Source organism: Oculina patagonica, chromosome 1 (assembly GCF_052425735.1).
Source record: "Oculina patagonica isolate OP01 chromosome 1, crgOcupat, whole genome shotgun sequence".
NCBI lineage: Eukaryota > Metazoa > Cnidaria > Anthozoa > Scleractinia > Oculinidae > Oculina > Oculina patagonica.
In genome coordinates, this window is record NC_135758.1 from 39,367,549 (window position 1) to 39,393,592 (window position 26,044).

The window sequence follows — 26,044 nt, forward strand, 5'->3', positions numbered from 1 at the left end:
TTCAAAGATGGCGGACGAGTTGGCCGAACGCAAGTGTATATTATTTTGTGGCTAGCAGTAAGTAACCTCCTAAAGAGCAAGAACCAAACTTCATGTGCATAAAACGTGTTTATGGACAAGTCATTATTCGAAATTTATTTGGCACTTAAACGTAAAGAACCGTTCGATTTTACATTTATTATCACGGTATTCTTTGCAATTGAATGGCGCTTTGGTTTTTGTGAAGGACCTCTTTGTGGAAACAGAACATTTATACAACAGTAAAGTTTGCCACAAGTATTTGGGCCATGATTATGATGGTGATAACACGCACAAACAGAATTGTTAAAACGAATAGCTGAGATTTTATGGAATCCAGGTTAGTAACTGTATAGAACTACGTAGTTCAATATGAAAGTTAATGAAACAAGCCGAGCAAATGAGGAAGGAAAGCAAAGCTTAGACCCTTGCTCAACAGCAAAAGCATTTGGAGAAACAGTTACGAACGATGGATTGATGAAAAATGAGATTAAAACAGAAACTAACTTAAGTGATGAAGACGTTGAAGTTGATTTAGATGTTGGATCAAACGACTGCATGTATGATAATGATTCTGGCTTGTCTCCAAGTAAATGTGAAAATTCGAGTCAAGGCACTGTTATAGAAACTGCAACGTATGAAAAGAAGGAAGGTGATGAAGTCGATGTGGATGTTGGATCAAACAATGGCATGTATGATTCAGGTTCTGGCTTACATTCAAGCCAGGCTGAAAATATGAAACAAACTCCATGTAGCATCAAGGCCTCCAGTGCAAGGTTAGTTCAGACAGAGGCATTTGCTGAAAGGGCAGGAGAGGAAGTGAGTGGGCTGGTAAAGGAATCCTCTGCCGAAGATCTTAACCTGTGGCAAGACCAAGTATTGGACGAAGATGAAGAGGATCATTACAAACCGTTCTACTTTGAATCTGATCACTTAGCACTAAAAGATAATAAACAGTAAGTAGCTTTGTGTAAAGGGGAATGCCTGAGAAAGTGATCATTGTACCCAGTATGAAATAGATGTTTGAGGTTTGTGCTTTAAAAAGCTACACTGATGACATGCAATCTTGATTGTAGTTATCAGACTGCGATATTTTGGCCCTAGCCTTAGTCAAGTACAATGTCTCCTTTGAAGCCCCGGGGAGGTACTCCCATATAAGGGCTATACGGGTATGTGCCGCACAACAGGGTATACTTTTTGCCTATCTGACTCTGGAACAGGGTATAAAAATCACCCTTTTGACTCTGGAACAGGGTTGATTTTTTGCCCAAAAATCCTGATTACACACGATCGAGTTTAGCTATGAAACTCCGCTCCTCTCATTGCTTTATCTCCAAGCCACAGACAAAGTCAAGTGAGCGCAGTGTGATAAATAATACACTTGTGTTTTTATATCTATCTACATATATTTCCATTGCGGATATTGTCTGGAACAGGGTACCTATTTTGCAATGTTTGTCTGGAACAGGATCGCAAATTCAGCTTTTTTTCTCTGGAACAGGTTCAGAGTCTCAGAGACTCAGCGGCACACACTGGTAGTAAATTTTAGGGAGTACCTCCCTGGGCTTTGAAGTAACCTGTATCTCCCATTGACAATGGATCTGGGGAGAAGGGATTGGGGGGGGGGGGGGATTTTATACAGGTACACTCCGCCTGGGGGTCTTAACCCTTACCCTTATATATATTTTTTTTGATAGAAGAGTATTAACCCTTTTTCATGTATTCAATAGGAAAATGGTACCCCTTCCATATACCTAAAGATGGGATACTGCATCTCATTTTTTAATTTTTCACTTGAATATCCCCTTGAAATGCTTAAATGAATCAACCACTCGGTGGGTCTGTTTGAGATATTTTGAAAGGTCCTTTTAAATATCTAAATGGCAGTTTTCCCTACTCTTTCGTATACTCCATCTTGTAAAAACCCTTAAAACGCCACCTTTTTATATACCTACAGCCTGAAAAATGGTACCTTTTTCAGGTGGAGCCTCCTTGTATAGTCCACTGTAAGGAGTTCAACCCCCCTCCCCTGGGGGAGGGTTGGCTAAGGTGCACAACAAGGTTTCTCTGATTTCTTAGGCAAGAAGAGTGCCAGCTATTAAATAGCATACTTGATAAGTCTGTTCATGTGCATACATGTATGTACTATGCTTCAGACACAGCTTGCATTCATAAAAACTGATTTTACTTTAAAGGATACATTGTACATGAAGAGAGTCGTTTTGTTGTTGTTGTTGTTGTTCTAGCTATCATCTGCTGTTACAAACCTTGTTGGTTTTGGAATCACAGAGAAGTCAGGCTGTAAAGGTAATGTTGGTAATCTTTTAAATGTAGTAAAATATAGCAGAGTTGTTTTGTAAATGAAAGTACTGTTATATTCTGTTTGAGAGGTACTGTGACCTTAGTAGTGAGGGGCCTGGATTTAAGCCCTGGGCAGGGTCATAGTGTTGTGATCCAGGGCAAGACACTTTACTCTCAGAGTGCTTCTTTCCACCCATGGGTATAAATGGGTGCTTGTGAATCTGATGTTGGGGTACCGTAGAATTCCGGTTACAAGCCCTGGGCTTATACACCTTTGTAAGGGTTTTTGGGTGGGCTTATCAGCGGAGGGGCTTATATTCGGGAGGGCTTATAAACGGAAGGAAAAAAACGTTCCGAAACGAGCCTCGGGAGTGTTGATCGAAATACGTTTTTAAGTTAAAAACGCACAAAAAAGCAACATTTAGCCCTGTTCAGTACTGTCATCCGGTAGAGGGGGACTTATATCCGGGGGGAGGGGGGGAGGGGGCTTATAACCGGATGTATTTTTTTGTTTCCAGGATGATGGGCCTACATGTATAACCGGGGGGGCTTATAAGCGGGGGGGGGGGGGGCTTATAACCGGAATTTTACAGTATCCTTTCTTTGGACTAGCATCCCATCCAAAGGGCAGGGGAAGTACTCCTAGTCTTTTAGTGCTAATGAAACCAGAGTAAAGCACCTGTCAAATAGGCCAAATGAAAGTTCCATCTTGTAAACTCAGAAGTGATGTCTCATGAGATACCTTTTGACATCAAAGGGGCTTCCCAAGGCTATATTTTAAAAAAACCTCAAAATGTTCTTAGGTTTACAACTTTTTGCATTTCTTTTATTTGAAAGGACCTTGATGTTCTATATGAACAGCAAGCAAAAGCTCTTCAGGATCCTATTGGCTTTGTGGAGAAGCTGCAAAATAAGGTAAAGTTTGAAAATAGTACTTAATAAGTAACCTGTTGACACCTGGCCAGTCAAACTGGTAGTGATATGTTATGGCTTTTGTTCCACTTCTGACATCATCAGCTTTGCCCAAATAAAACGTCAGGTATACTCAAGCTCTACAGAAAGAAAAGATCTTTCCAGTAATACCCAACACAGAGTGATCAGCTTTTATTATTGAAGTCAAAATATATACAAAAATGCTTAGAAATGTGAGTGAAAACTTGGAGAAAAATTCCCTCTTTTACCTGTGGCTACTCCATGGTAAGGATTTGCAAAAAAAACTATGGGCATCAGTGGGTTAAAAAAATGTTTTGTAACACATACACCTGTCTGGTAGATCACAATCAAATGTATACTGCACTGCATGCAAAAAGCTCTCAAGTTTCTGCATTCATTTCATTTACATAACTCACTGAATCATTAAAAAGAGATTACATCTTCCAATAATCCACAGCCGTTTTAATAATTGAAACAATAACAATGTGCTTAAAAATGCATTTTACAATGTATGGAAGTCTCAATACTTTTTACAATGAAACTGAATAACCCTATTATCTAACCATAAAGGCATTGAACTATTTCCATTACTGCCATATTTTAATTTTTTGACTTGTTTGGAAAGAAAATACTATTTCACTACTTCTGCAACAGAATAATATTATTGCGGTTTTCAGTGAAATGCGAACTCTGAAGTTCAATTCTCGACCAACGGTTTACGCTTTTTGCTGCCGTCAATCATCTTAGCGGACCTCTTGAGAAACATGAGTTACTTCAGCTGGGTCAAAAGGTCACGTCCGTCAGTTGTGATTGGTAGATTTCAATCCATTTTGTTTGTTTCTGATTGTTATGGTTCGTTGGCAGTCGCCGAAATTATGATTGACGGCAGCGTAAAACACGATCGCTAGTTGGATTTTGAATTTCAGAGTTCGCATGTCACTGAAAACCGCAATAACATAGTCTAGAATCAGAGAAACACACAATTTTCATGTAATTTTGCTTTTAATTTAGGAACATTTAGATCTTCCATCTCGTCAGAAGGTTGTTAAGCTTCCCTCTGTTCCTTGGGAGGAGTATACTGTGTCTCTGAGTGCAATAGATAGAGAGAGATTGAGCAATCCGCACCTCACTAGAGCTTCCTCAAGCAACCTGGGAAAAGGTACATTGTATACTTGATGGATTGTCTTATGCAGGCAAGGCATGCAGAGAGATAGATAATGTAGCACTTTTTTTAAAACTTACGTAAAGCACGGTCACAAGTCTACTAAATGTAAACTCAGAGACTCAAAGGACAGTGCAGAATGCAATGGAGTCGATCAATTGAAAGTATGTTTTATTTTTCATGTTTATTTGATTTATTTTACTTTCAATTAGACGTTGACACACCACTTGTGTTCCTTCCCGGGTGTTCCTTTCGCATATCTTTGCAACGGTAACACGATACTTTTGTTTTTCTTGCAAGTGCTGTAACATGATACTTTTGTTTTTTTACGTGACATCGTAGGCGGTTGTTTTGTTTTCAATAATTAAGCCAATTTTTTCACTTTTAAATTAATTTAATCAATTTATGGTTTTAACTGCTCGAAAGACATTTCTCGAAAAGTAAAGAACAAATCAAACCAAAAAAAACATTTTAAAGGTTTTTTAAAGCGCAGTACAGCTAGGATATTTGTTTCCTGGTTATTAGGAGTTTTGCGCCGAAAATCACGGTGCAAGTTTTTGCATGCTTAATTACGAAACCGCTGTAAAAGTCTCAAAATCTAATTTAATTAATTTGCGGTTTTAATTTGGTGCCACGGAGTCTGCAGGAATCCTACCGCAAACACGCGATGCACGCAATGTTCCTGAGAATATAACGTAGTCTAATCTGCGCATGCGTTTGGCGCAAAGTACCGTAAACACCCGCGGATAAGCCGCACCCGCAGATAAGCCGCACCCTGAGTTTAAGAACTCAAATGTTGGAAAAAAAGTTTTTTGAAAGTTAATCAAAGAAAATCCAAAGTTGAGTCTTTAGGAAGTCTTCTTCATCGAACGTAAACTCAGTGAACATTGAAACAGAAAATACTTTAGTCTTACCCACAATTTGAGCTCTTTAATATAATGAAAACCAACTTTGACATATTATGGGTGATCTTCTGGCATTTGTTGACAGGTATTTCTTCATTCAATGCAGTTTTACTATGGATTTTTGTGTCACAACAACAAGAACTTGCGTTTGCTGAACGTTCGTAGCTTAGTAACCAGGCATTTGATCGAACGCAAAATGTGGGACTAGGGCGAGAACGTAAAGCAAAACAAGATGGCGATGGGTTTCGTGGCTATCATATCGACAAATTAAAGAGATTTGGGAGCCATCTATTGGAGATAAACTCGTTGCATGAAGAGAGTTTCGTAATCAGTTCGACAAATTTCCATCAAAGGTGCAAAAGGAGAAAGTAACGATTGGCCATCTTACTCGTGAATACTTGTGGTATTTTCTCGCTCGTAAGGCCATCCCCTTTTTTTTTTTCGTTTATCGTCGTATGTGTTTTCTGATTTTGGGTCGGTCGGTCGGAATTAAAAAAAAAAAATTCAAAAAAAAAAGTGGATAAGGAGTCTGGAACTAGGAGGCCCGGTACCTCAGCATAATGTCCGTGGAGCCTAGAAACAAGAAGACATGGTTACAAAGTCAACATGGCGGCAATGGAGGAAGGAAAAATCGACGTCGTGGTTAAACTCAAACAAGAACAGCGTAAAAAGGATGAAACATTATTTAAAATAATGTGTCATTGCCTTCTATACCTTCTGTATAATTTTTTTTTTTTTTTTGAAAACGCGAAAATCTGGGTCGGTCGGACGACGCTAAACAGAGAAAAAAAAGGGGATGGCCTAAAGTATCGATATTACTGTTAAAGTTAAATGCCATTGTCGACACTGCAAACAGTATAGGAGCTGTCAAACTTGCAAAAGCAATGACCGGTACTCTCTTAGTTGTAGTTTTATGTTATATTAATTTACATAACTTTCCAAAAATTAGCATCAGTTCCGAAATTTACGGCACCTTTTCCGAATGTTCCCGCAGATAAGCCGCACCCCCGCTATCGAGCGAAAATTTTTGGAAAAAAGGTGCGGCTTATCTGCGGGTTTTTACGGTACTTTGCTATCCAAAGAATAGTACCACAAGGAGAGCAAAGGGTTTTCTGAAACTAATAATTATATACCTTTGAAATCTTCACATGAAAGTAACAAAGATATGCTCCGCGTACCTGAGGCGTACGGTCAGGTCAGGTGTTTGATATTAATTAATTAATTAATTGACTATTAAAGTTTACACCATAGCACTTTAGGGGTCTAGGGGTTTAGCGGACGACAGCCCCAACAAACCATCTGCACTTAAAACCAACAATTGCCTAATCCCTGATGCAAGAGATCATCAACACTAGCACATGTGCTAGTCCCAGTCTCCATTCGTGACCGTGCAAACTACAGCTATTCCCTACTTATACTAAGAACCTGAGTCTTCAGTATCCTGTTACATTCTGCAAAAGCTTTAATTAAAATATTAACTGTAAATACTGTACAATAAAGCTTTAGATCTGAAAAAATATTGTTTTCAGAAAAATTCGGACTCATGGCAGTAATCCTTTGTTAAGGATGTACAGGAATGTGAATAGTTTAAATTGAGAGCAAGGTCATGAAATAAATGTATAACATTATGTATTTCTATGCAGACCTTATTCTATCTGTTGATTTTTTAAATATCATTGATGTGTACCATCATAATAACCTAAATTACAATTTCTTTTTCTTTAGCAACTGAGTCTTCAACACAGACTTCTGACACTAGTGAAAATGCATCTGCCACCTCTGCAGAAGGCAATGTGTATAGTGTCTTTGGAGGAGAGTTTGTAGCAAGCAAACAAGGGAAGCCATTGGAGAGAGAAAGGTTGGTGTCATGTTGTACACTTGCTGTATGTGTTAAGTTTTAATAAATTATGATTAATTAACTGCAATATTGTAAAGCTTATTGTTGGGATCTGTGAGTGACAATGAAAAGGGATATATGAGCTCATACCGTAGAATTCCGGTTATAAGCCCTGGGCTTATACAACTTCGTAAGGGTTTTTGGGTGGGCTTATAAGCGGAGGGGGCTTATATTCGGGAGGGCTTATAAGCGGAAGGAAAAAAACGAAAAAACGAGAAGGGCCTCGGGAGTGTTGATCGAAATACGTTTTTAAGTTAAAAACGCACAAAAAAGCAACATTTAGCTCTGTTCAGTACTGTCATCCGGTAGAGGGGAGCTTATATATCCGGGGGGGCTTATAACCGGATGTATTTTTTTGTTTCCAGAATGATGGGGCTATAACCGGGGGGGCTTATAACCGTGCTCATGGAATAAATGTTAATTGCACTATTTGTTCCACAGCCTTACAAGTGTTATCACTCCAAGAAGTAGTGAGTTAACAAGTGGAAAGCTGGTGCGAGGTCGTCCCTGTGATGCGATAAAACCAGTGACATTCAATCAGCCATGGACAACTGAAGAACAGGTCTGACTGGTTTTACTGACTAGTACAGGCAGGGGACAGACAGACAGACAGACAGACAGACAGACAGACAGACAGACAGACAGACAGAAACTTTGTTTGCAAATCACTTAGCTCATGAAGATTAACTCCAGGGTTCAGACCATTAAGAGGCTAGTAGTATTTCTACTCCTCTCCTGAATGAATTTTTAGTGCATTACAAGTTCCCGTCAGTGTTTTGACAGGTTGCCCACAATTTTTCAACCCATTAATGCATGAAGGTCAATTTAGGAACAACACGACACTTCTGACCAGGATAATGACATGGCTAGGCTAACTTCATTGCTCTCTGTATCTTAGGTTTGGCACTCCAATCATTAGAAATTAACTGACCAGGTGTTGTTTTCATCTCTAGGCTAAACTGGAAAAGCTGTTGCAGATTTACCCGCAGGAGGAAGTGGAAGCTAAGAGATGGGAGAAAATCGCAGCTGCTTTGGGAAACAGAACTTTCAAACAGGTTTCCTTTTTGTCCTTTTTATCGTAGCAGTCTCAGTAGATAATAGTCACATCCTTAGCTACTAATACTCAGGGGTAAGTTTTCCAAATCTAGATTTTTTTTTGCAGGGTGGCCAATACAAATTCTGTGGAATATAAAAAATAAAGTCTTAAAACAGTGAAGGAACATTTCAAAATCACCCCAAATACAAAAGAAGATACGGATGACCAAAAGTGACAAAGATTGAAACGGATTGCGATATCTTGTTTGATTGCATCTTTAAATTTTTAACGTCCGGGACACATATTTGCTTGTAATGAAGCTATGGTTTCTGATGACTGTTTTAAAATCATTGTAAAACAAAAGTAAACAATCAATAGTGTGATCTACCAAACACATCTCAATCCTGAATTGAAAGCACAGAAAAAGTCAAGTGAACAAAATATTATGGGTTTGTATCGCTTCTTACACTGATGTTTTGTTCCAGAATGATAACTTATTTTTCTTGTACCTTAAGGTTGCTAGCCGTGTTCAGAAATACTTCATCAAATTAGCAAAAGCAGGATTACCTGTTCCAGGACGTATACCCAACCTTCCCCGGCCAGGAGCAAGGGTAAGTGTAAAAAATGTATAGAAAGAAAAGGGTTTGAAAGGTGGGGGAGAGGGAAGAATTGGTTTCTTCAGTAACTCAACGGACCTCACGGGACTAGGGGCTAGGTAGTTTGGGTAGAGGGCTAATACCGGCATTAAAGAGGCAGTGTCACTGACATTAAGTTCTACTTGAAAATCCAATGGAGGAGTTGATGTTAATTGGAAATCTACAAATAGTGGCCTTGCCCTGCCAAAATGCACTGTTCTTGTCATGAAAATCGTTGAACAGTGGTGTGGTTACAGACTGGTAAGGAAGAAGTGAAAAAGAACTTGAAAAAGTAGGGTCTCAAGTTTGACAGTGTTTATTGGACAAAAAACATATTAAAAACTATTGATTACGATTCACTTTTGTTGTTCAAAGGTTATTCTGTTGATCAGTGAGTGCACCCTCGTAATTCTTGCATACTTTACAGAAAAATTTAGAAGACTTCTCGCGACGTTTCCTTAAAGTCCTCTTGCTGGTTGTTGGCTTATAACTTACGTCACCAGAGAAGAGCATTTGAATGCTTGTACTAGTCTGATCACAGCCCCCTTTTTTCTCGTACTTTTTTTCAATCACTGATCGCGAAAAAAAAAATCACGATAGAATTGGACGCCAGCGCAAAACGGGAGGCACGAGGCGTTCTTTTGGGTTGAAAAATAGAATCTGTAAACAGTCTATGCTTGTATACAATGAGCGCTAAAAGTGTTGAGACAGTCGGCACTTTTTGAGTACCTTGGACAAATTTTACCCCTCACCCCTTCAATATAACCCCCTCCCCCCGAAACAATGTTGTATTTGTTATCTGCAAGACTTGCCTCGTTTGAGTACAACATTGAAAAGGGGGGAGGGGGAGTGGTTCAGAAGCGGCAGCAGATTAAAGGTGAAAAAACGGGAATTTTAAATTAGTATCAATTTCATCCAACTGTCTCAAGGACTTTTGACGCCCATTGTAGTTTTCAATTAGAACGTGAAAAAACCGTTTCTGTTTGACAAACGGTTTTTTTTAATCTTGCAGAACAAACGGTCATCCCAGTACTACCAAACTCTTGGTTTTCGTAATTCCACGTTCTTTCCTTCATATCGACCTAAAGTTCTGATGGACGAAGAGGATGACATATCAAGTGTAGCTACGGACGACACGGCTGGATATCTGTCGGTAAGAGAATCATTGCACCCTCAGGACTAAGATTCGTTTTCGCAAATCGTCGTTAAGTCCCAAAAGAGTTCTCGAAGACTTTCCGATTCTTACTGTCCAATTAGAAACGATAGGAGCACTACGAAATTTGTCACGCGAGCTTGACGTTATCAGGATGGTGGTGTTAATATACAATCTTCGTTCACTGTCCAAAATCCACGCGCGCAATTGATTAAAATAGATCACGTGATTTTTCCTTTACCTGTCGTCGGCAAACTCCGACAGTGCGTAATGGACAATAATGCACAAAAATCGTGCATTATTGAAAATGTCTTCAGCTTCAAGGCTTGCAGAAGTGGAAGAAAATATATTCGAAGAAAAATATATTCCTCAAATAATCAACGATCCAATATTAAACAAAATCGAAGAGAATAACAACCTGAAGCTCTTCCATTTTCAAAGGTAAATCTGACGCTCAACAAATACATTTTTGTGTGTGATTGACTTGCTTGTTGCTTGATTGTGAAAGCCATCGATTTGCTTTGAACAAGCTTCCCTCTGACCGTATTTACGAACGACCACAGCTGATGAACGATTTTATGAACCATTTTAAGCTTTATTTCTGTACGATTATTTGTGAATTTTATATTATTCATCTAATCCCGTGTAATTATGTACTGCTAACTTCTTATTTATGAACATTATTGTTTGAAGTTCGTTAAGTCGTGGATTGCGTGCAGTGTACTCAGATTTTATATTAAAAGAGTTAGAGTCTGTCCGTTCGTGTTCGCTGGCCTCACAATGAACTCGAAGTATTAAAATTTTCTCGTTCATTGTGCGGCCAGCGCGTGCGTGTATATTTGTAAACAAAACACTCACAACAATCTCTAACCCATAAACAAAACACTCACAACAGTCTCTAACCCATAAACGTCATGCTACTAAGCAACACGCCTGCCGGGGCATATATATAATCATACCATAGACCAAGGGCCTTAATTATTGATATAACGACGGAAAAGGGTTTTTGTTGATTTACTTTCTCGTGACTATATCAAAAAAATAGAACGGAGGGTGGATCTCATTTAGTCACAAAGTGGACGATAAAACATAGACCGTGAATAGCTTCTGGTTTAATGGTGACTATATGATTGATTGATTGATTGATTGATATATGAAATCAAATATGTGAACTGCGAAAGTGAAATGAAATGATCGCTGTCAGCATTGCATTCATTGCTCGAGCTGTTACATGCAGTGCTTGCTATCTCTTTTAGGACGAGGAATCTGTACCTGCTGATTTGCGAGAAACAGAGGAATACAGAGAGCTATTGGAGCTCAAGAGATTAAAGAGACAAAAGATTGCAGAGTTTCAGGTATCGCAGTAATATTCATCATGATAAATTAACAGTCGCAATGTATTTGTTTTGCTTACTTTAATTTTTTTGCCCATCAGTACATTATTCAAAGGCAACTTTATGAACAAAAACTTCCGTCTTTGTGACCTCGTAAAATGATTCTAAGGTAATTCTTGATTTCCTGCATTGCCTTAAGACAGTTTGCCCTGCAACGTCTGGCCGAAAAGAAAACAGATGTGCAATTGCTGAAATTGCAAATTTGTTACAGTGGGTTTCAGTTTCTACCGCAAAGTACCGATGGACGGATCATAAAATTATTTTAATCAGGAATCGAATTAATGATAGCTCTGGTTCTGTATATATACCTATTTTGATGCTTTGCCGGTTCTGTATCTGCCTATATACGGTATCTATTTCAGCTTCCCGAAGTATCAATCTTCCAAGAATATGTAAACGTTATGCGTTACGGTATAACGGCCTTCAGAACCATAAGGTACACTTTATAGCCTTTTAGTTGCGTCTCAAGACGCCGTCCTTTATAAACTTTCATTATTTTGTTCATATGACATGAGACAAAAGTTCTTGGCGCGCACTTCAGCTTGTGTCTTAATATTGAGTTGCTTGCAAGAGCGAGATGTTCACGGCACAGGAGTTAAAATAAGGATTTAACAAGCAGTTCCACTTTGACTTGCTTGAATTGACTGGACTTGTCTTGCAGTCATGTGATGTCACACACGTGATGAGTGAGTAAATGGCATGACCTGCTATTTCTTTCTTATAAAGTCATTTATTTTCAACAATCTCTTCGTGGCTTAGTCCTTCAGTCTCGACATTGCCCACAAGAACCTAAATTCAGTTCCTAGCTGTACCGAAACAATGTGTCTTGTATTGTCTAAACTAGAATTTGTTAATTCTGAATTAAATGACTTGATTTGCCTTCCAAAATTCAGTTTTTACAACGTTTTTGCTTGTTGACAAGCTAAAAACGTAGAATAGGGGTTATGTGGACAAAATTTGGAACCACATATTTGTAAACTCTCAAGGGACTTTTTTAATTTATCAAGGGACGGTTTTAATTTCTCAAGGGATTACTTTCCGCTGTGGGTGATCACTTGCGATCTCGTGAAAAAAACGTGACTTGTCACATTTACAAACGTTATATAACAATTTTAAAAGTGACATGTCAGCTTTCTTATCTCAACGCACGTGTGTATGAAAGGCGATCTATAAAAAGCGTCGCACAAACAATGGGTTGCGTAACTAGCACTAGCACTTACATCTGACTCGTCCCCAGTCGTCTTTTGAGTCGGTCTTGAGTCGACTGCTCAACACGGAGGGAATATAATAAGAGACGACTGGGGACGAGTCAGCACTTACATCGTTTAAAAATTACAAACGTCAAAAATAAACCATACCAAAAAACTCGCTCTTTTCAAAGATATTATTGAAGTTAAAACAAATGCAAGAGATGGGGGCTTCTTTTAGCTTTATAGGAGCGGTTAAAAATTAGGCCAAATTTGGTCGCTACATGCAAGCGCAACTCTATTTCGTCATCAGCCTAGGTCGTTAGGGACGTGACCTCGCGTTGACAGTGAATGACAGCAATGTTGCATGAATCGGCTTTACAACATGCGATCGTATCTACGCAGTTCGAGTGGAATTTCAGTCAAAGACAGCAAAATTCTTTCGTATTTCATCTTCAAATATAATTCGAAAGCATTCACTGTATATATGGCTTTTGTTTAATCCTGGGTCTTGATATCCGACCCTCGCAGAGCCTAGACAAAACGCAGCTTGAGTGTAACGATTTGTTTACGCCCCAATTATATGCGCAATGTTTTCTCCGACAGTAGTCGGAAATATCCGTATTTTTTTCGTGCTTTTTCGTGGAGCAATCGTAACGATACGGCCTTGAACACATTGAACAGCGGTCTACCCGGCTATAACAATTCAACTGATGGCGTCGCAAAAACAAAGCGTCGAACGCATATTTTGCTGTTTCATTTGCTAATTTCGCTGCCGTAATCGACTGCCTCGAAAGGTCCTTGCAATTTTAAAGTATAGAATTGTCAGATCTCGGTGAAATTTGCACTGTTTATTTGTGTAATGGTAAGGAATATGTGTATAAATACCCGGCGCGGACGAGCCATTTTTGACAAAATTATATGGCTGCATTTCCTCCGCGAAGATAGGAAATTGTTAAACTAAACTACAAAGAAACTGTAATGATAAGTTCGAAGAACAATGCACAGGATAAACCTTCGATTCATACTTCATGCAAAAACGTCGACATCTCGAAGAGACTTTGATTACAATTTTATGCAAGTTAATTTGACCTACACTTACAGAAACCTAAATTGCTGAGTATTTCCTTAACTGCATGTCTCACTTCTGTGATCTTCCAACAATACAGAAAGGGGTTCAGCGAAGAATTTAAATAAACCAGTGTGTTGCAAAAAAGATGAAGGATTACTAGATGTCCGTTTAGGTCAAATTTGGCATTGACAATCAACATAAAACCAAATGGGGCGTAGCAGATAATTAGTGTAGCAAAGATCCACAAAGCACTGGACACTGTCTTTTTGTATCGCGACAAGTTTAACGGTGAAATTCCATTTTGCTGCCCTTGTGGGGTAACTTGAGCTTGTATGTGATTTCGAAGAAGAAAAAAGATTCGCACATAACAATAAATCGGCATTATAAGCCATAAAAACCACATCACAGAGCAGTACAAGAGGAAAACGAAAAGGCCTGCGAAAAGCACTGCGCAGTTTACAATGGACATTAACAAAGACAGTGCAACAATCAAGCGAGCTCGCTTCATAGTTACCACTTGTCTGTACCTGATGCCCAACAACAGAGCAAGAAGTCTGTCTACGCTGATTGCGGTCAAAGTTGCAAGTGAAAATCCTACCATCAATATACTCAGTGAGTACCACATAAGCTCGCTAAATCTACAGAGGTTCCAGCGACGGTAGACGGTGGATAAAAGAGAAACCACTGACACTGGCTGCACAATTAGTCCAACACAGAGGTCTGAAAATGCCAGGCAACGTAGAAATAGTTTGGAAGGCGGATTGAGAGAGGATTCTCTGTTAAGGGCAACGAGGATTAGAGCATTCCCAAGGATTGCTGTTATGGATAGTGCAATATTTATACCCGATACCAGAATGATTGTAGTGGAAAGTTGCGACATGTTTTGATGTAAAGTTGGGTCACAAAGAATGCCAGTTTGATGTGAAAAATTGAACATGATGCAACTGCGACCACAGGATCTTCTTAAGACTTTTTAAATGTACTTCGGTGATCAGTTTATAATCTGCTCGATCCAATGAAAGACGTTTAAAACACCAAATTTTCTCAGCATTAAGGTTAATTTGTGTTTTGGGGTCGAAGAAAACACAGCTGTAAAATTCAATAAATTGTGTGTGTAAACGCACCTGCCGATTTCCATCCAATAAAATTGAGAGATAAAAATATTGATGATTGCTACTCCAATCCTAAAACTAATTATTTTAGTGAATATCTGCCGTATTAACAGCGGTAATTACAGATAATATATTTTTAACTCTTGGGGAAAATATGTACTTTCCACAGTTTTAATGGTGTTGTAGATCCTTTACCCCATTCCTTGTTATAGATAAACTAATTAAATTCAAACTCGCTAAGTAATGTACTTCGGTTATCAGTTTTTAATCTTTGGTAAATCCAAAGAAAACCATTTAAGCACCACCTTTTCCTGCTCCAAGCTCTAGATTGTATTGAAGGAATTGTTGCTATCAATATAATAATTGTAAAAGCCATAAGGCGCGTGCGGTTTCCGCACCACAAACCTTTTAAAAATTAATTATAATATTGATGCTTTCCTGTATTTTTAAAGTAAACTACAGATAATATTTGTTTTCATGGGTAATCACTTTCTTATACCAGTGCCTTTCCTTTGAAGAGCGGCCCTTATTGAAAACCGAGCTTTAACTGGAAGGGTGATGATCTAATTTCCTGAGGTGGATGTGCCATTAAGCAATAAGAAGAGCAGAACTAAGTCACCCTACAATGCATGATCCTTTAGATTAAACCAGAAAATAACCCTTAATTGGTCAACTTGGAAATTTTTTTCTGCGTTAATATTCCTTTCCGTTATACACATGTTCGTGACACATAAGGCTTTTTTAAAAGTGTAACCCCAACTGTAATTGTTTTTCGACAAAGAAACTGATCTATTAGATAAAACCAGAATGCATTTTATTTTGTAGTTATCTACAGGAAATAATATCTACATGTCTTTGAGGACAATTATGTATTCTATACGACCACACAAGCATTGTGCTTAAAATCTGATCGTGTTTAAATAAAGGATGTGATGATGATGATGATGATGATGTTTTTAAGTGAAAATTAATCCGCATTCTACATTGAATAAAATTTTTTTATTCAAAAATGGGAAAATTATATATTAAAATACAATGGAGTAAAGCCGCTAACGTTCGTTAATGCCTTTCTTTTCATGTGATCTGACTTGGCATGACTTGGTGTAGCACAGGTGAAGTCACTTGACTAAAATGACTTGTCCTTTTAAACCCGTGATTCTTTTTTAAATGATATTTCACAATTTCATCTAAGTTATTTTGTCTTTCAGTCTCGACATAACTTACACAAACCTAAATTGCTGAGTATTTCCTTCACTGCATGTCTCAACTCTCTCATCTTCCAACAATACAGTAAGGGGTTCAGCGAAGAATTTAAATAACGCAGCGTTAATGTGAAGAAGCTCATGCTTACTAGAGATGCGTTTATCCCAGATAAGGTTGTGCTGACAATTAAAACCAGACCATACGGAGCGTAACAAATCATCATTGCCGCAAAAAGCCATAAAGCAGTGGATACTGTCTTTTTGTATCGTGACAAGTTTAACGGTGAAATTGCATTTGGCTGCCCTTGGGGAGTAACCTGAGCTTGAATGAGATTTCGAAGAACGAGATAGATTCGCACATAACAGTAAATCGACGCCATTAGCCACAAAAACCACAAAACGGCGTTATACAGAAGAAAAGCAAAAAGGTTTGTGTGTTGCAGAACGCAGGTTACGACGGAGATAAACGAAAACAGTGCAACAAGCAAACGAGCTCGCTTCATGGTTACTACCTGTCTATACGTGATGCCCAACAAGAGAGCGAAAAGTCTGTCTGCGCTGATTGCAGTCAAAGTTCCGAGTGAAAAATTTGTTAACATCATGCTCATTGAATGCCACAGAATCTCACCAGCTCGACAAAGTTTCCAGCGATGGTAGACGGCGGATAAAAGGGATACCACTGCCACTGGCTGTACAAGAAGTCCAACACAGAGGTCTGAAAATGCCAAGCAACGGAGAAATAGTTTGGAAGTCGGATGGAGAGAGGATTCTCTGCTAAGAGCAACGAGGATCAACGCATTTCCAAGAGTTGCTGTTATGGATGTTGCAATATTTATACCCGATACCACCAAGATCATATTGGAAAGTTGCGAAGAGCTTCGATGCACGGCCATCGTTGGGTCACAAAGAAAGCCGGCTTGTAGTGAGTAATTGTTCATGCTGCAACTTCGACTTCAGGATCTTCTTACAACTTCTCAAATTAAAACCACAAAGATCAGTGTCTTATTTGCTTGATCTAACTAATTTCTTGTAAAAAAACACTTTTCTCAGCAGCAAGGTGAATTTGTGTTTTGAAGTTAACGAAAATACAGCTGTCAATATTTTATAAATTGTATAAACATATCTGCTGATTTCCATCCAATAGAATTCAGAGGTGAAAATATTGACGATTGTTGTCATTTTTAAATGACAACAAATTAGGTTTTAATAAACCTAAAACTAATTATTTTACTGACTCTATGCTGTATTGTCAAGGCAAGGTGCAGATCACGTCTTTTTTCATGTAATATATCAAACACGAGAGACAGTGTTTCATCGGGATATATCCAAACACCGTGAAGAAAATAATACGGCGCGAAGCGGAGTATTTTTGACGAAATTCGAGGTGTTTGGATGGCCGATGAAACACTTCCTCGAGTGTTTGATATATCTTCTCAATCGAAACTTCGTCCGGACCAAGGGCCACATACTGTACACTAAATAACTATTTCTTCTTTTACAATTTGGAAAACAAAACATAAGTGCAATAAAGCAAAACCACTAAGTGAACGTTTTCTTTTCACTTGATTTGACTTGGCGCAGCTGATGTCAGTAGACTTGTTATAAATGACCTGTCCTTTTAAATCCTTATTTTGTCCTTTAGTCTCTACGTAACTTACAGAAACCCAAATTTCCGAGTATTTCCCTCACTGCATGTCTCAATTCCCGGATCTTCTAACAGTACAGCATGGGTTTCAGCGATGAATTATAAAGTACAATTAAGCAAACCACCAAGTGAAAGTTTTCTTTTCACTTGATTTGACGTGGCGCAGGTTATGTCAGTAAAATTGTTATAAATGACTTGTCCTTTAAAGGGACTGTGTCACTGCTGAGTTAAGAAGAAGTCAAGAAACTTGATGTTTGCAAGGAAATTACTTCTATAGATTTTTTTAAAAGGACAACAACGCTGTTCAGTTTCCGGAACAAGTTTCGATGTTTTAAACATCATCAAGAAAGAAAGCCGACTCTACTCGCATTAAAGAAGAACTTACAAATCTATTACTTCATATGGAAATCGGCAAATTTATGCGGTGTCTTTAAAAAGGGAAAAAGTCCGATCCTTCCAACTACAGACCCATATAACCCCTCTAACAGCCACGTGTTGAAACATTTTGATCATTATAACATAATATCAGATTGTCAGCATGGCTTCAGATCAAAAAGACCTACAGAACTTCAATTAATAATTACCATTCATGACATTGCAAGTTCTCAACAACAAAACAAATTTATTCATGCTGCTGTGTTAGATGTTTTGAAAACCTTTGACCCACACCAACGCTTACTAATGAAACTGGAGCGTTACGGCATCCATGGTAACCTCTTGTCCTGGATGGAATCCTTTCTCACTAAGAGGGTCCAAAATCCAAATTAAATTTAGGGAAGCATGTGAAATAAGTAAAGTAAATTGTAATTAAGAATTATTATTTACTTATCCTGCTATTCTAATTTATGCATATGTACATATTTGGTATTTATTTTGGCTTTTATTTATAGTTGATGTGATGTCTTACAAGATATTATCAACTTATTAAATGTAGATATAGATGTAGGTCATCAGCTACAGTTTCAGCTAAAGTTTACAGAATGATCGTTAATATATATGTAACAGCCTATTCAATATTGAGCCTTTAAAAATTAACATAAACATGAAAAGCAAACTTATTTAAACTAACCAATGAAAATTTACAACACTTGTGCTATCAAGACCCTTTGGTACTTCTATAGATCTATTAAAATGACAAAACCTGTAGCTTCATTGCAACTAAATGTGTCTCCCAGACGTTATAAAAGTTACAAGCAAACCAGATTAACTTTGAAAACTGTTCAGCCCAACAATATATCAAAACCCATATCGCAATCCGTTTCAATCTTCGTCACTTTTGGCCATCCGTATCTTCTTTTGTATTTGCTGTGTTATTGAAATGTTCCTTTACTGTTTAAAACGGTTATTTTTATATTTCGTCAAATTTGATGGCCATTTGCCATGCTGAATTTGGCTAAAATCCATAAAAAGTTCCTTTAACCCTTTCAGTGCTGAATTTCTCCAAAAACTGGGTTTTTTTTTTACCGTTAAACTGAATTTTTGATGCTACGATCCTGGATTTCCCTTAACTTTACTTAAAAAGCACTTTTCCACAATGCAGCAAGATTTTGAGGAAGATTCCATTAAAAAATGTACAAAAATGTACTTTGGTGCATGCGCATAAGCCAAAATTTGGACTTGTTTTTTTTTTTTTTTTGCGAAATCGTTTCCATTTTTTTTCTTGCTCCTTTTCCTTTCGTTTCTCTTGGCTTTGTTATTTCCACTTCTTTCTACTGTATTCGTCCTTCCTTTAGACCAAAAAAGTTTTGATAAAAACATTGGTAAACCCTGTCAAGAGGACCTCGATCTTTTACAGGTGTTTTGGCCTTTTCAAGCACCGATTTTGCACTAAAAAGTGATTGACTTTTTCTCGATTAGCTCTGTTAGGATACGACCGATACGCAAAGTGAATAGTTCTTTGAAAAGGTCAAACCTAGCTCTATCAGATGCTTATCACCAAAATCTGCTGACTTTTAAATTAATGACGTCACAAGTGGTTCATTGACTGCTCCTCCAAATGTCGACAAAAGTCGACTTTAGCACTGAAAGAGTTAAATCCTTTAGTTTCAACATAACTTACAGAAACCTAAATTTCTGTGTATTTCCTTAACTGCATTTCTCAGTTCCCGGATCTTCCAACAGTACAGCATGGGGTTCAGCGATGAGTTTAAATAAACCAGAGTTAATGCAAAAAAGGTGGTGATATTTAGGGACTCGTTGAGCTCGGATTGGGTTGCACTGACAACCAAAACCAAACCAAACGGTGCATAGCATATAATCAGTGCAGCAAATAGCCACATAGCAGTAGACACTGTCGTTTTGTATCGTGACAAGTTAAGCGGTGAAATTGCATTTGGCTGCCCTTGTAAATTAACGTGAACTTGGATATGATTTCGAAGAGCGAAATAAATTCGCACATAGCAGAAAGTTGACGTTATTAGGCATAACAACCACATTACAGTGCTGTACACGTGGAAAGAAAAAAAGTCAGTGTATTGCAAAGCGCAGCTTACAATGGAACTTAACAAAAACAGTCCAACGAGCAAGCGGACACGCTTCATGGTAACTACGTGTCTATACCTGATGCCTAACAACAGAGCAAGAAGTCTGTCTACGCTGATTCCCATCAGGGTTGCAAGTGAAAATCCTGCCATCAGTATGCTCAATGAAAACCACAAAAGCTCACCAACTCGACAAATATTCCAACGTTGGTAGATGACGGATAAAAGGGAAACTGCTGACAATGGCTGCACAATAAGTCCAACACAGAGGTCTGAAAATGCCAAGCAACGTAGAAATAGTTTGGAAGGCGGACTGAGAGAAGACACTCTGTTGAAAGCAACGAGGATCAACGCATTTCCAAGCGTTGCTGTTATGGATGTTGCAATATTTATACCTGATACCACCAAGATCGAAGTGGAGAGTTGCGAAGAATTGTGATGTACCCCCAAGGATGGGTCACAAAGAAAGGCAGCTTCAACTGAGAAATTGAACATGCTGCAACTTCGACCATAGGATGTTCTTAAAACCTATTAAATGGACTTCGACGAACGGTTTATAATCTGCTTGATCCAACGGAAAACGTTTCAAACACCACGTTTTCACATGTGCTCCATCACATCCAGTAAAATCCAGTGGCAAATATACTGATGATTGTTATCATTCAAAACCTGAAGCCAATTAATATTCAGTCATGTTGCTTTATTGTCAAGGTAAAGTGCAGAACATGTCCCTTTTCACGATCTAAATAATAACAATCAGGGAAAATTCTCTGTTAAGACCAACGAGGATCAGCGCATTTCAAAGGGCTGCTGTTGTGTATAACGCAGTATTTATACTTGATACCAGAGTTATTACAGGGGAAAGTTGCGACAAGTTTCGATGTAAGGCCAAGGTTGGATCACAAAGAAAGCCAATTTGAAATGAATAATTGGACACCAGCTGCGAGCACAGGTTGTTCTTAAAACTTATAAACTGTACTTTTGTGATCAAAAAGGAATCTGCTTGATCCAACGGAAAACCACGGTTTTCAATATTAAGGTGCATTTGTGTTTTGGAGTTGACGAAAATTGACGAAAATGCATCTGTCAATATTAATAAATTGTTAAGATGGAATCCGCCAGGACTTTGAGCAAGTATTGGATAATATTATGTACCAAAATTATTTACACCTTATTGCAAGCTTTTGTGTTACTGCTTCAAATATCTTATCAAAAGACATATTTTCTCACAACACCAAAGATTTGTAAATGACAGGAAATAACGCAATGGAATATAAATTATTCTGGTACTCAATTTTTGTCTAACTTAAAAATAAATATTACTCGACTTGCTGGTGGATGTCATCTTAAAAACATCTGCTCTCTCGCATCCAATAGATTCCAGAGGAAAAATACTGTCATTCAAAACCTAAAACCACTTATTATAGGACGATCTTTGCTAACATTATTGTTTACACTTTCCCTTATTAGCATACAACTTTGCATAGAGAAGGCCTCATGCTATAAACAAAGTGTCTCCATATAATTAAAGAGCTCGGCGAAATTCAAGAAGATATAAGCGTTCAAAAAAATGCAAACCTTTTGGCTGTCAAAAGTGCTTATGATACAATCTTTGTAAAATATGATTTCATAAAATATAGTTTTCAAACCTGCGTCACAGGAATACTGTTACTTTGCTGCTTTTACAAGGTGAAGTGAAAAAATTAACATGTCGTTTTTTATGATCTAAATAATAGCCCCTGGGGAAAATGAGTGCTTTCCACAATTTTATATGGATTTTTAGATTCTAAAACCCATTTAAAAACTAAAGCTGTGTTCACATTAAATCCGAAACATATTTAAAATAAACACGTTTCAACAAAAGATATTTCACCTAAACGTGCTTGTTATTGCATTTCACATTAAGTGTCAGTTTCAAACACATTTCATGCCTGGTGTGTAATTTATTCGGTTTTACGGTACTTGCATAAATCTTTCTCTTGAACCAAAAAATGTAGCTCGAAATTGCTACAAAATTGCCATTAATTATTTGGTTTTGTGTCAATTTTCAAGCCCTTTGGAGGAGAAGGGTTTTCCAGCGTTTAGCAAGGAGATAGAGATCATGATTCACGCAATGCATAGATTTGTTGAAATTTACATTGTTTTAAAAGTAATGACGTCACAAAAACTTAATGTCGTCATAGTTTTTTCAGTAACGCGAATTTTAACAAATCCATCCTGTGGTGTTGATTTAACGGAGAAAAATGTAAGCTGTGTGCGTTTTGGTTTTTTTAATGTTTTGGTCACGTGACTTACCATATATGGTCATGACAATTGAAGGCATCCTCCAATAGAACAAACATGACCAAAAACTAAACCCAGGATACTAAGGGAGCCCGATATATGACGGTTAGAAGTCATTTATAGTAAAAAAAAGAAAAAAAAATCGAGAAGAGCGTACAATACCGAATTCAAGAATTCCAGCTGTCGTCATCTCTAGTCCACTCTCAAAGACCCGGTCTTTACCGTAACGTTGCAGAGCGATATGTCCCGCGGAAAACAGTGTCTAAATAAAATCATGAATTTTTGTGTGTTTCTCAGACAGTTATTTTTTTAATTTACAGAAAACTGAGGAAGCGGTCCAGCACAATGGCTACATGGTAAGACAAAGAAGTTAATTTTTTTTTAGTTTAAAAGGAAAGACCATGAAATTTCGGCTGCATCGCTGGGAAGAAACTAAATGGCGGTATTTTTACTTTGCAGTGCGATGGCTGTGGAATAAGTCCGATATCAGGCACAAGATGGCACTGTAATGACTGCTCGAAGGACGCAAGTGTTGATTTCTGTACCGAGTGTGCCGAAAGGTTAGTGTTCTCAGCTCAGTTATAATATGCAGGGGCAAGTCATTTTGTGTAGTTTACGAACACAAATGTTTCGGGCATAGCCCTTCTTCAGTGTAAAACCGTTACAACCAACACGGTTTCGCCCTGAACAAGACTTTGAGCGATGGGAGGGGGTTGTAGTTCGCAGGATATTTTAATGGTATTCGTATTAAATGTGGAAAAAGTGCGAAATTGTTAAGTCGTGTTTGTACATAACTTTTTGGAAGCGCAACTGTCTTGATAGCATTTTATTTTACTTTACAGAGGAAACATAAACGTAGGTTCTCACACGAGTGAACATCAGCTGGAACCAATAAATAGAAATTCCATGTTCTTTGTGGACGGTGACTATCTTGGACTCAGTGGAGGAAGCACGAGTGCCGGTTATAATTATCTCGATACTAATTTCCTGCCCTCTGCCAGCTAGCACAAGGAGAAAATCATTCAATTTCTAAAGATTTGCGATTTAAGTAATTGCTCCTTGCCAATGTAGAAGAAACATGCAGCTGGTGCAAGCGCAAGAGGACCGCGGGCAAACCAAGTCACGTGGTCTGGCTACATCCTGATTGGTTGACAATACAGTATGTTGGTCCTGATTAGCTAGAGGAATTTGTAGCGGTTTTTTGAATCGCCTAAAGAGCTCGTTTAACGAAAAACCAAAAAAACACTTAATTTCTTTTTACTGTCAGGTGAGAAGAAGCCATGTGTTTGCTTCGAATGTAGGTTTTTCCAATACAGTAGCTTTACCCTGTCATATTTAACTCGTATTTATTTATTGTTTTAATATTATCGTTGTGGAGCTGTGTCTTACTGTAAAAAAGAAGGACATTAAACAATAAAACAAATCTGAAGAGACTCTGAATAGCTTCAGGAACTAAAGATGTGAATTATATCAGTATTACAAGTCACGTGTTGATGTTTCTCCCATCAGTTCTCTGTCTCTGCACTATATGACTGTTCTTAACAGCTTCTGTCAAACTTTAAAATGATCAGATGTGTAATCGTGGCTCCTCACAAAGAAGAAAGCTGGCCAAAGAACACACCAATTTTAAAAAACGTGGGCTTCTTAAAAAGCCAAAGTAAGCCAGGTTACACGCGGCCCAAAACATGCAGTGGTCTGGTATCCATATGTATCCAATGACCTTAAATTCTACTGGGAGCCTGAATTTCTGATTTCATGGTGTAGATGTTATCCAATGTATGAGGAAAGTGATCATTCGAGAAACTCCTGATTTGGAAACACAATTGATTTTCTTTAATAACAAGCTACACGAAATAATATCTACATTTCCTTTAGGAAATATCATTTTTTTAATATTTATATTTAAATATTTCTTTAATTAGAATTTGTTTAGAAGCAAAACCACCAAGTGAAAGTTTACTTTTCACTTGATTTGACATGGCTCAGGTGATGTCAATAGCCTTATATATTAGAAACGACCTGTCCTTTTAAATCCCTATTTCTTTTTTTAAAGTTTCTTTACACAATTTCTTCAAAGTTACTTTGATCTTTAGTCTCGACATAACTTACAGAAACCTGAATTTCGGAGTATTTCCATAACTGCATGTCTCACCTCTTTTATCTTCCAACAATACAGAAAAGGGTTCAGCGATGAATTTAGATAAACCAGCGTTATTGCAAAAAAGGTAATGATTTTTAGGGAACTGTTTTGCTCAGATTGAGTTGCATTGACAATGAAAACCAAACCCAACGGAGCATAGCAAATTATCAGTGCAGCAAAAACCCACAAAGCAGTGGATACTGTCTTTTTGTATCGCAGCAAGTTCAACGGTGAAATTCCATTTTGCTGCCCTTGCGGGGTAACTTGAACTTGTATGTGATTTCGAAGAACGAGATATATTCGCACATAACAGTAAATCGACGTTATCAGCCATAACAACATCATTTCAGCGCTAAACAAGAGGAAAGCCAAAAAGTCCGTTAATTGCAACGCGCTGTTAACGATGGATAATCATATTAACAAAAACAGTGCAACAATCAAGCGAGCTCGCTTGATAGTTACCACTTGTCTATACCTGATGCCCAACAGCAGAGCAAGAAGTCTGTCTACGCTGATTCCAGTCAAAGTTGCAAGGGAAAATGCTGACATCAATATGCCCAATGAAAACCACAGAAGCTCGCCAACTTGACAAAGATTCCAGCGAGTCGCCTTTGGAAAATTAATTTCGGTTACAAATGAAAGCACACTTTGATCAAGAGAGCAAAATTTCATATCATACCAGAAATTACTATTTCCTTTTGATTGTCAGTTTTGTATTGTTATTACAGGTAAGAAAGCCCATTTATGTTTCGAAGGACAGAGTTATAATTGTGTACCTTTCGGTTGCGCTTTTCATGACATATTCTGGGAATTGGAAAGTACATTTTGTTGTTTATATAAATAACAATTCAAAAATAAGAATAAATGTTTGGAAAGGCAAAACTCTGGGTTGGCAGTTAGAGATTGGGGATTCAAGTGCTGCTGTAAAAGGAATTGCCAAAATACATTTGAAATATACATATATTCACAGATGGTCACGAAAACTACAGGAAAGGTAAACAGAAAAGTTTTTGGTTGGTTTTACTTTGTTTTTAAAAATTCCAAACAGAATCACAGGTTTTTTTGTTTTATGACTTTTGAAGGGTGCCCAAGAATACATGGCGACGTACAGTAGAGACAGAATTGACAGAATTGAGGGGCTTAAGGTCGCGGGACCAATGAATAAATTCATGAGGAATTTTGCTTGACCTCATCTTAAAACGTTTATTTCTCAGCTGTTATGGGTGCGATAGCTCTTAGAGAAAAAGAAATGATAAAAGATTGTATTATCTTTTATTTGGTGTGCACGGGGTATGCCCGAGTGCAGGGAAAAACATGATGTGAGAGTCGGAAAGGAGACAGCACACTGATCCAGAGGAGAAGGGAAGTGCAAGAGGGTTTCCACCTCGCCCCGACACACACGGAAGTGGAGAGCGATCGGCGCTGGACGTCCGACCGATGCCAAGGAGAGAATATGATCGCAGGTGAAAATGCGAAAAGACGTGTGCCG

The 26,044-nt window shown here is 38.0% G+C and overlaps 2 protein-coding genes across 2 annotated transcripts in view; one reads left to right on the top strand and one right to left on the bottom strand.

Moving 5' to 3' along the window:
• LOC144629968 (ZZ-type zinc finger-containing protein 3-like) lies at window positions 1-23,848 on the top strand. The gene is made up of 13 exons (XM_078488229.1): window positions 1-974; window positions 2,265-2,325; window positions 3,157-3,234; window positions 4,264-4,411; window positions 7,045-7,177; window positions 7,658-7,778; window positions 8,170-8,271; window positions 8,768-8,863; window positions 9,900-10,040; window positions 11,297-11,395; window positions 22,736-22,771; window positions 22,875-22,975; window positions 23,258-23,848. Exons 1-13 carry the CDS (start codon window positions 391-393, stop codon window positions 23,418-23,420), a joined length of 1,863 nt encoding a protein of 620 aa, XP_078344355.1. The 5' UTR covers window positions 1-390; the 3' UTR covers window positions 23,421-23,848.
• The window catches only part of LOC144629977 (melanocyte-stimulating hormone receptor-like), a 13,112-nt gene continuing 6,140 nt past the window's right edge, over window positions 19,073-26,044 (bottom strand). The window contains exon 2 of the mRNA XM_078488240.1: window positions 19,073-20,094. Within this exon, the coding sequence (XP_078344366.1) occupies window positions 19,698-20,094 (397 nt within the window). The 3' untranslated portion in view covers window positions 19,073-19,697. The remainder of the gene's footprint in view (window positions 20,095-26,044) is intronic.

Excerpts from the sequence above, each read along its gene's own strand:
- LOC144629968 (XM_078488229.1), top strand. The coding sequence starts at position 391 with ATGAAAGTTAATGAAACAAGCCGAGCAAATGAGGAAGGAAAGCAAAGC. Across the intron at positions 8,864-9,899 it reads TTCCCCGGCCAGGAGCAAGG|AACAAACGGTCATCCCAGTA; the intron begins GTAAGTGTAAAA and ends TTAATCTTGCAG. Across the intron at positions 22,976-23,257 it reads TGTACCGAGTGTGCCGAAAG|AGGAAACATAAACGTAGGTT; the intron begins GTTAGTGTTCTC and ends TTTACTTTACAG.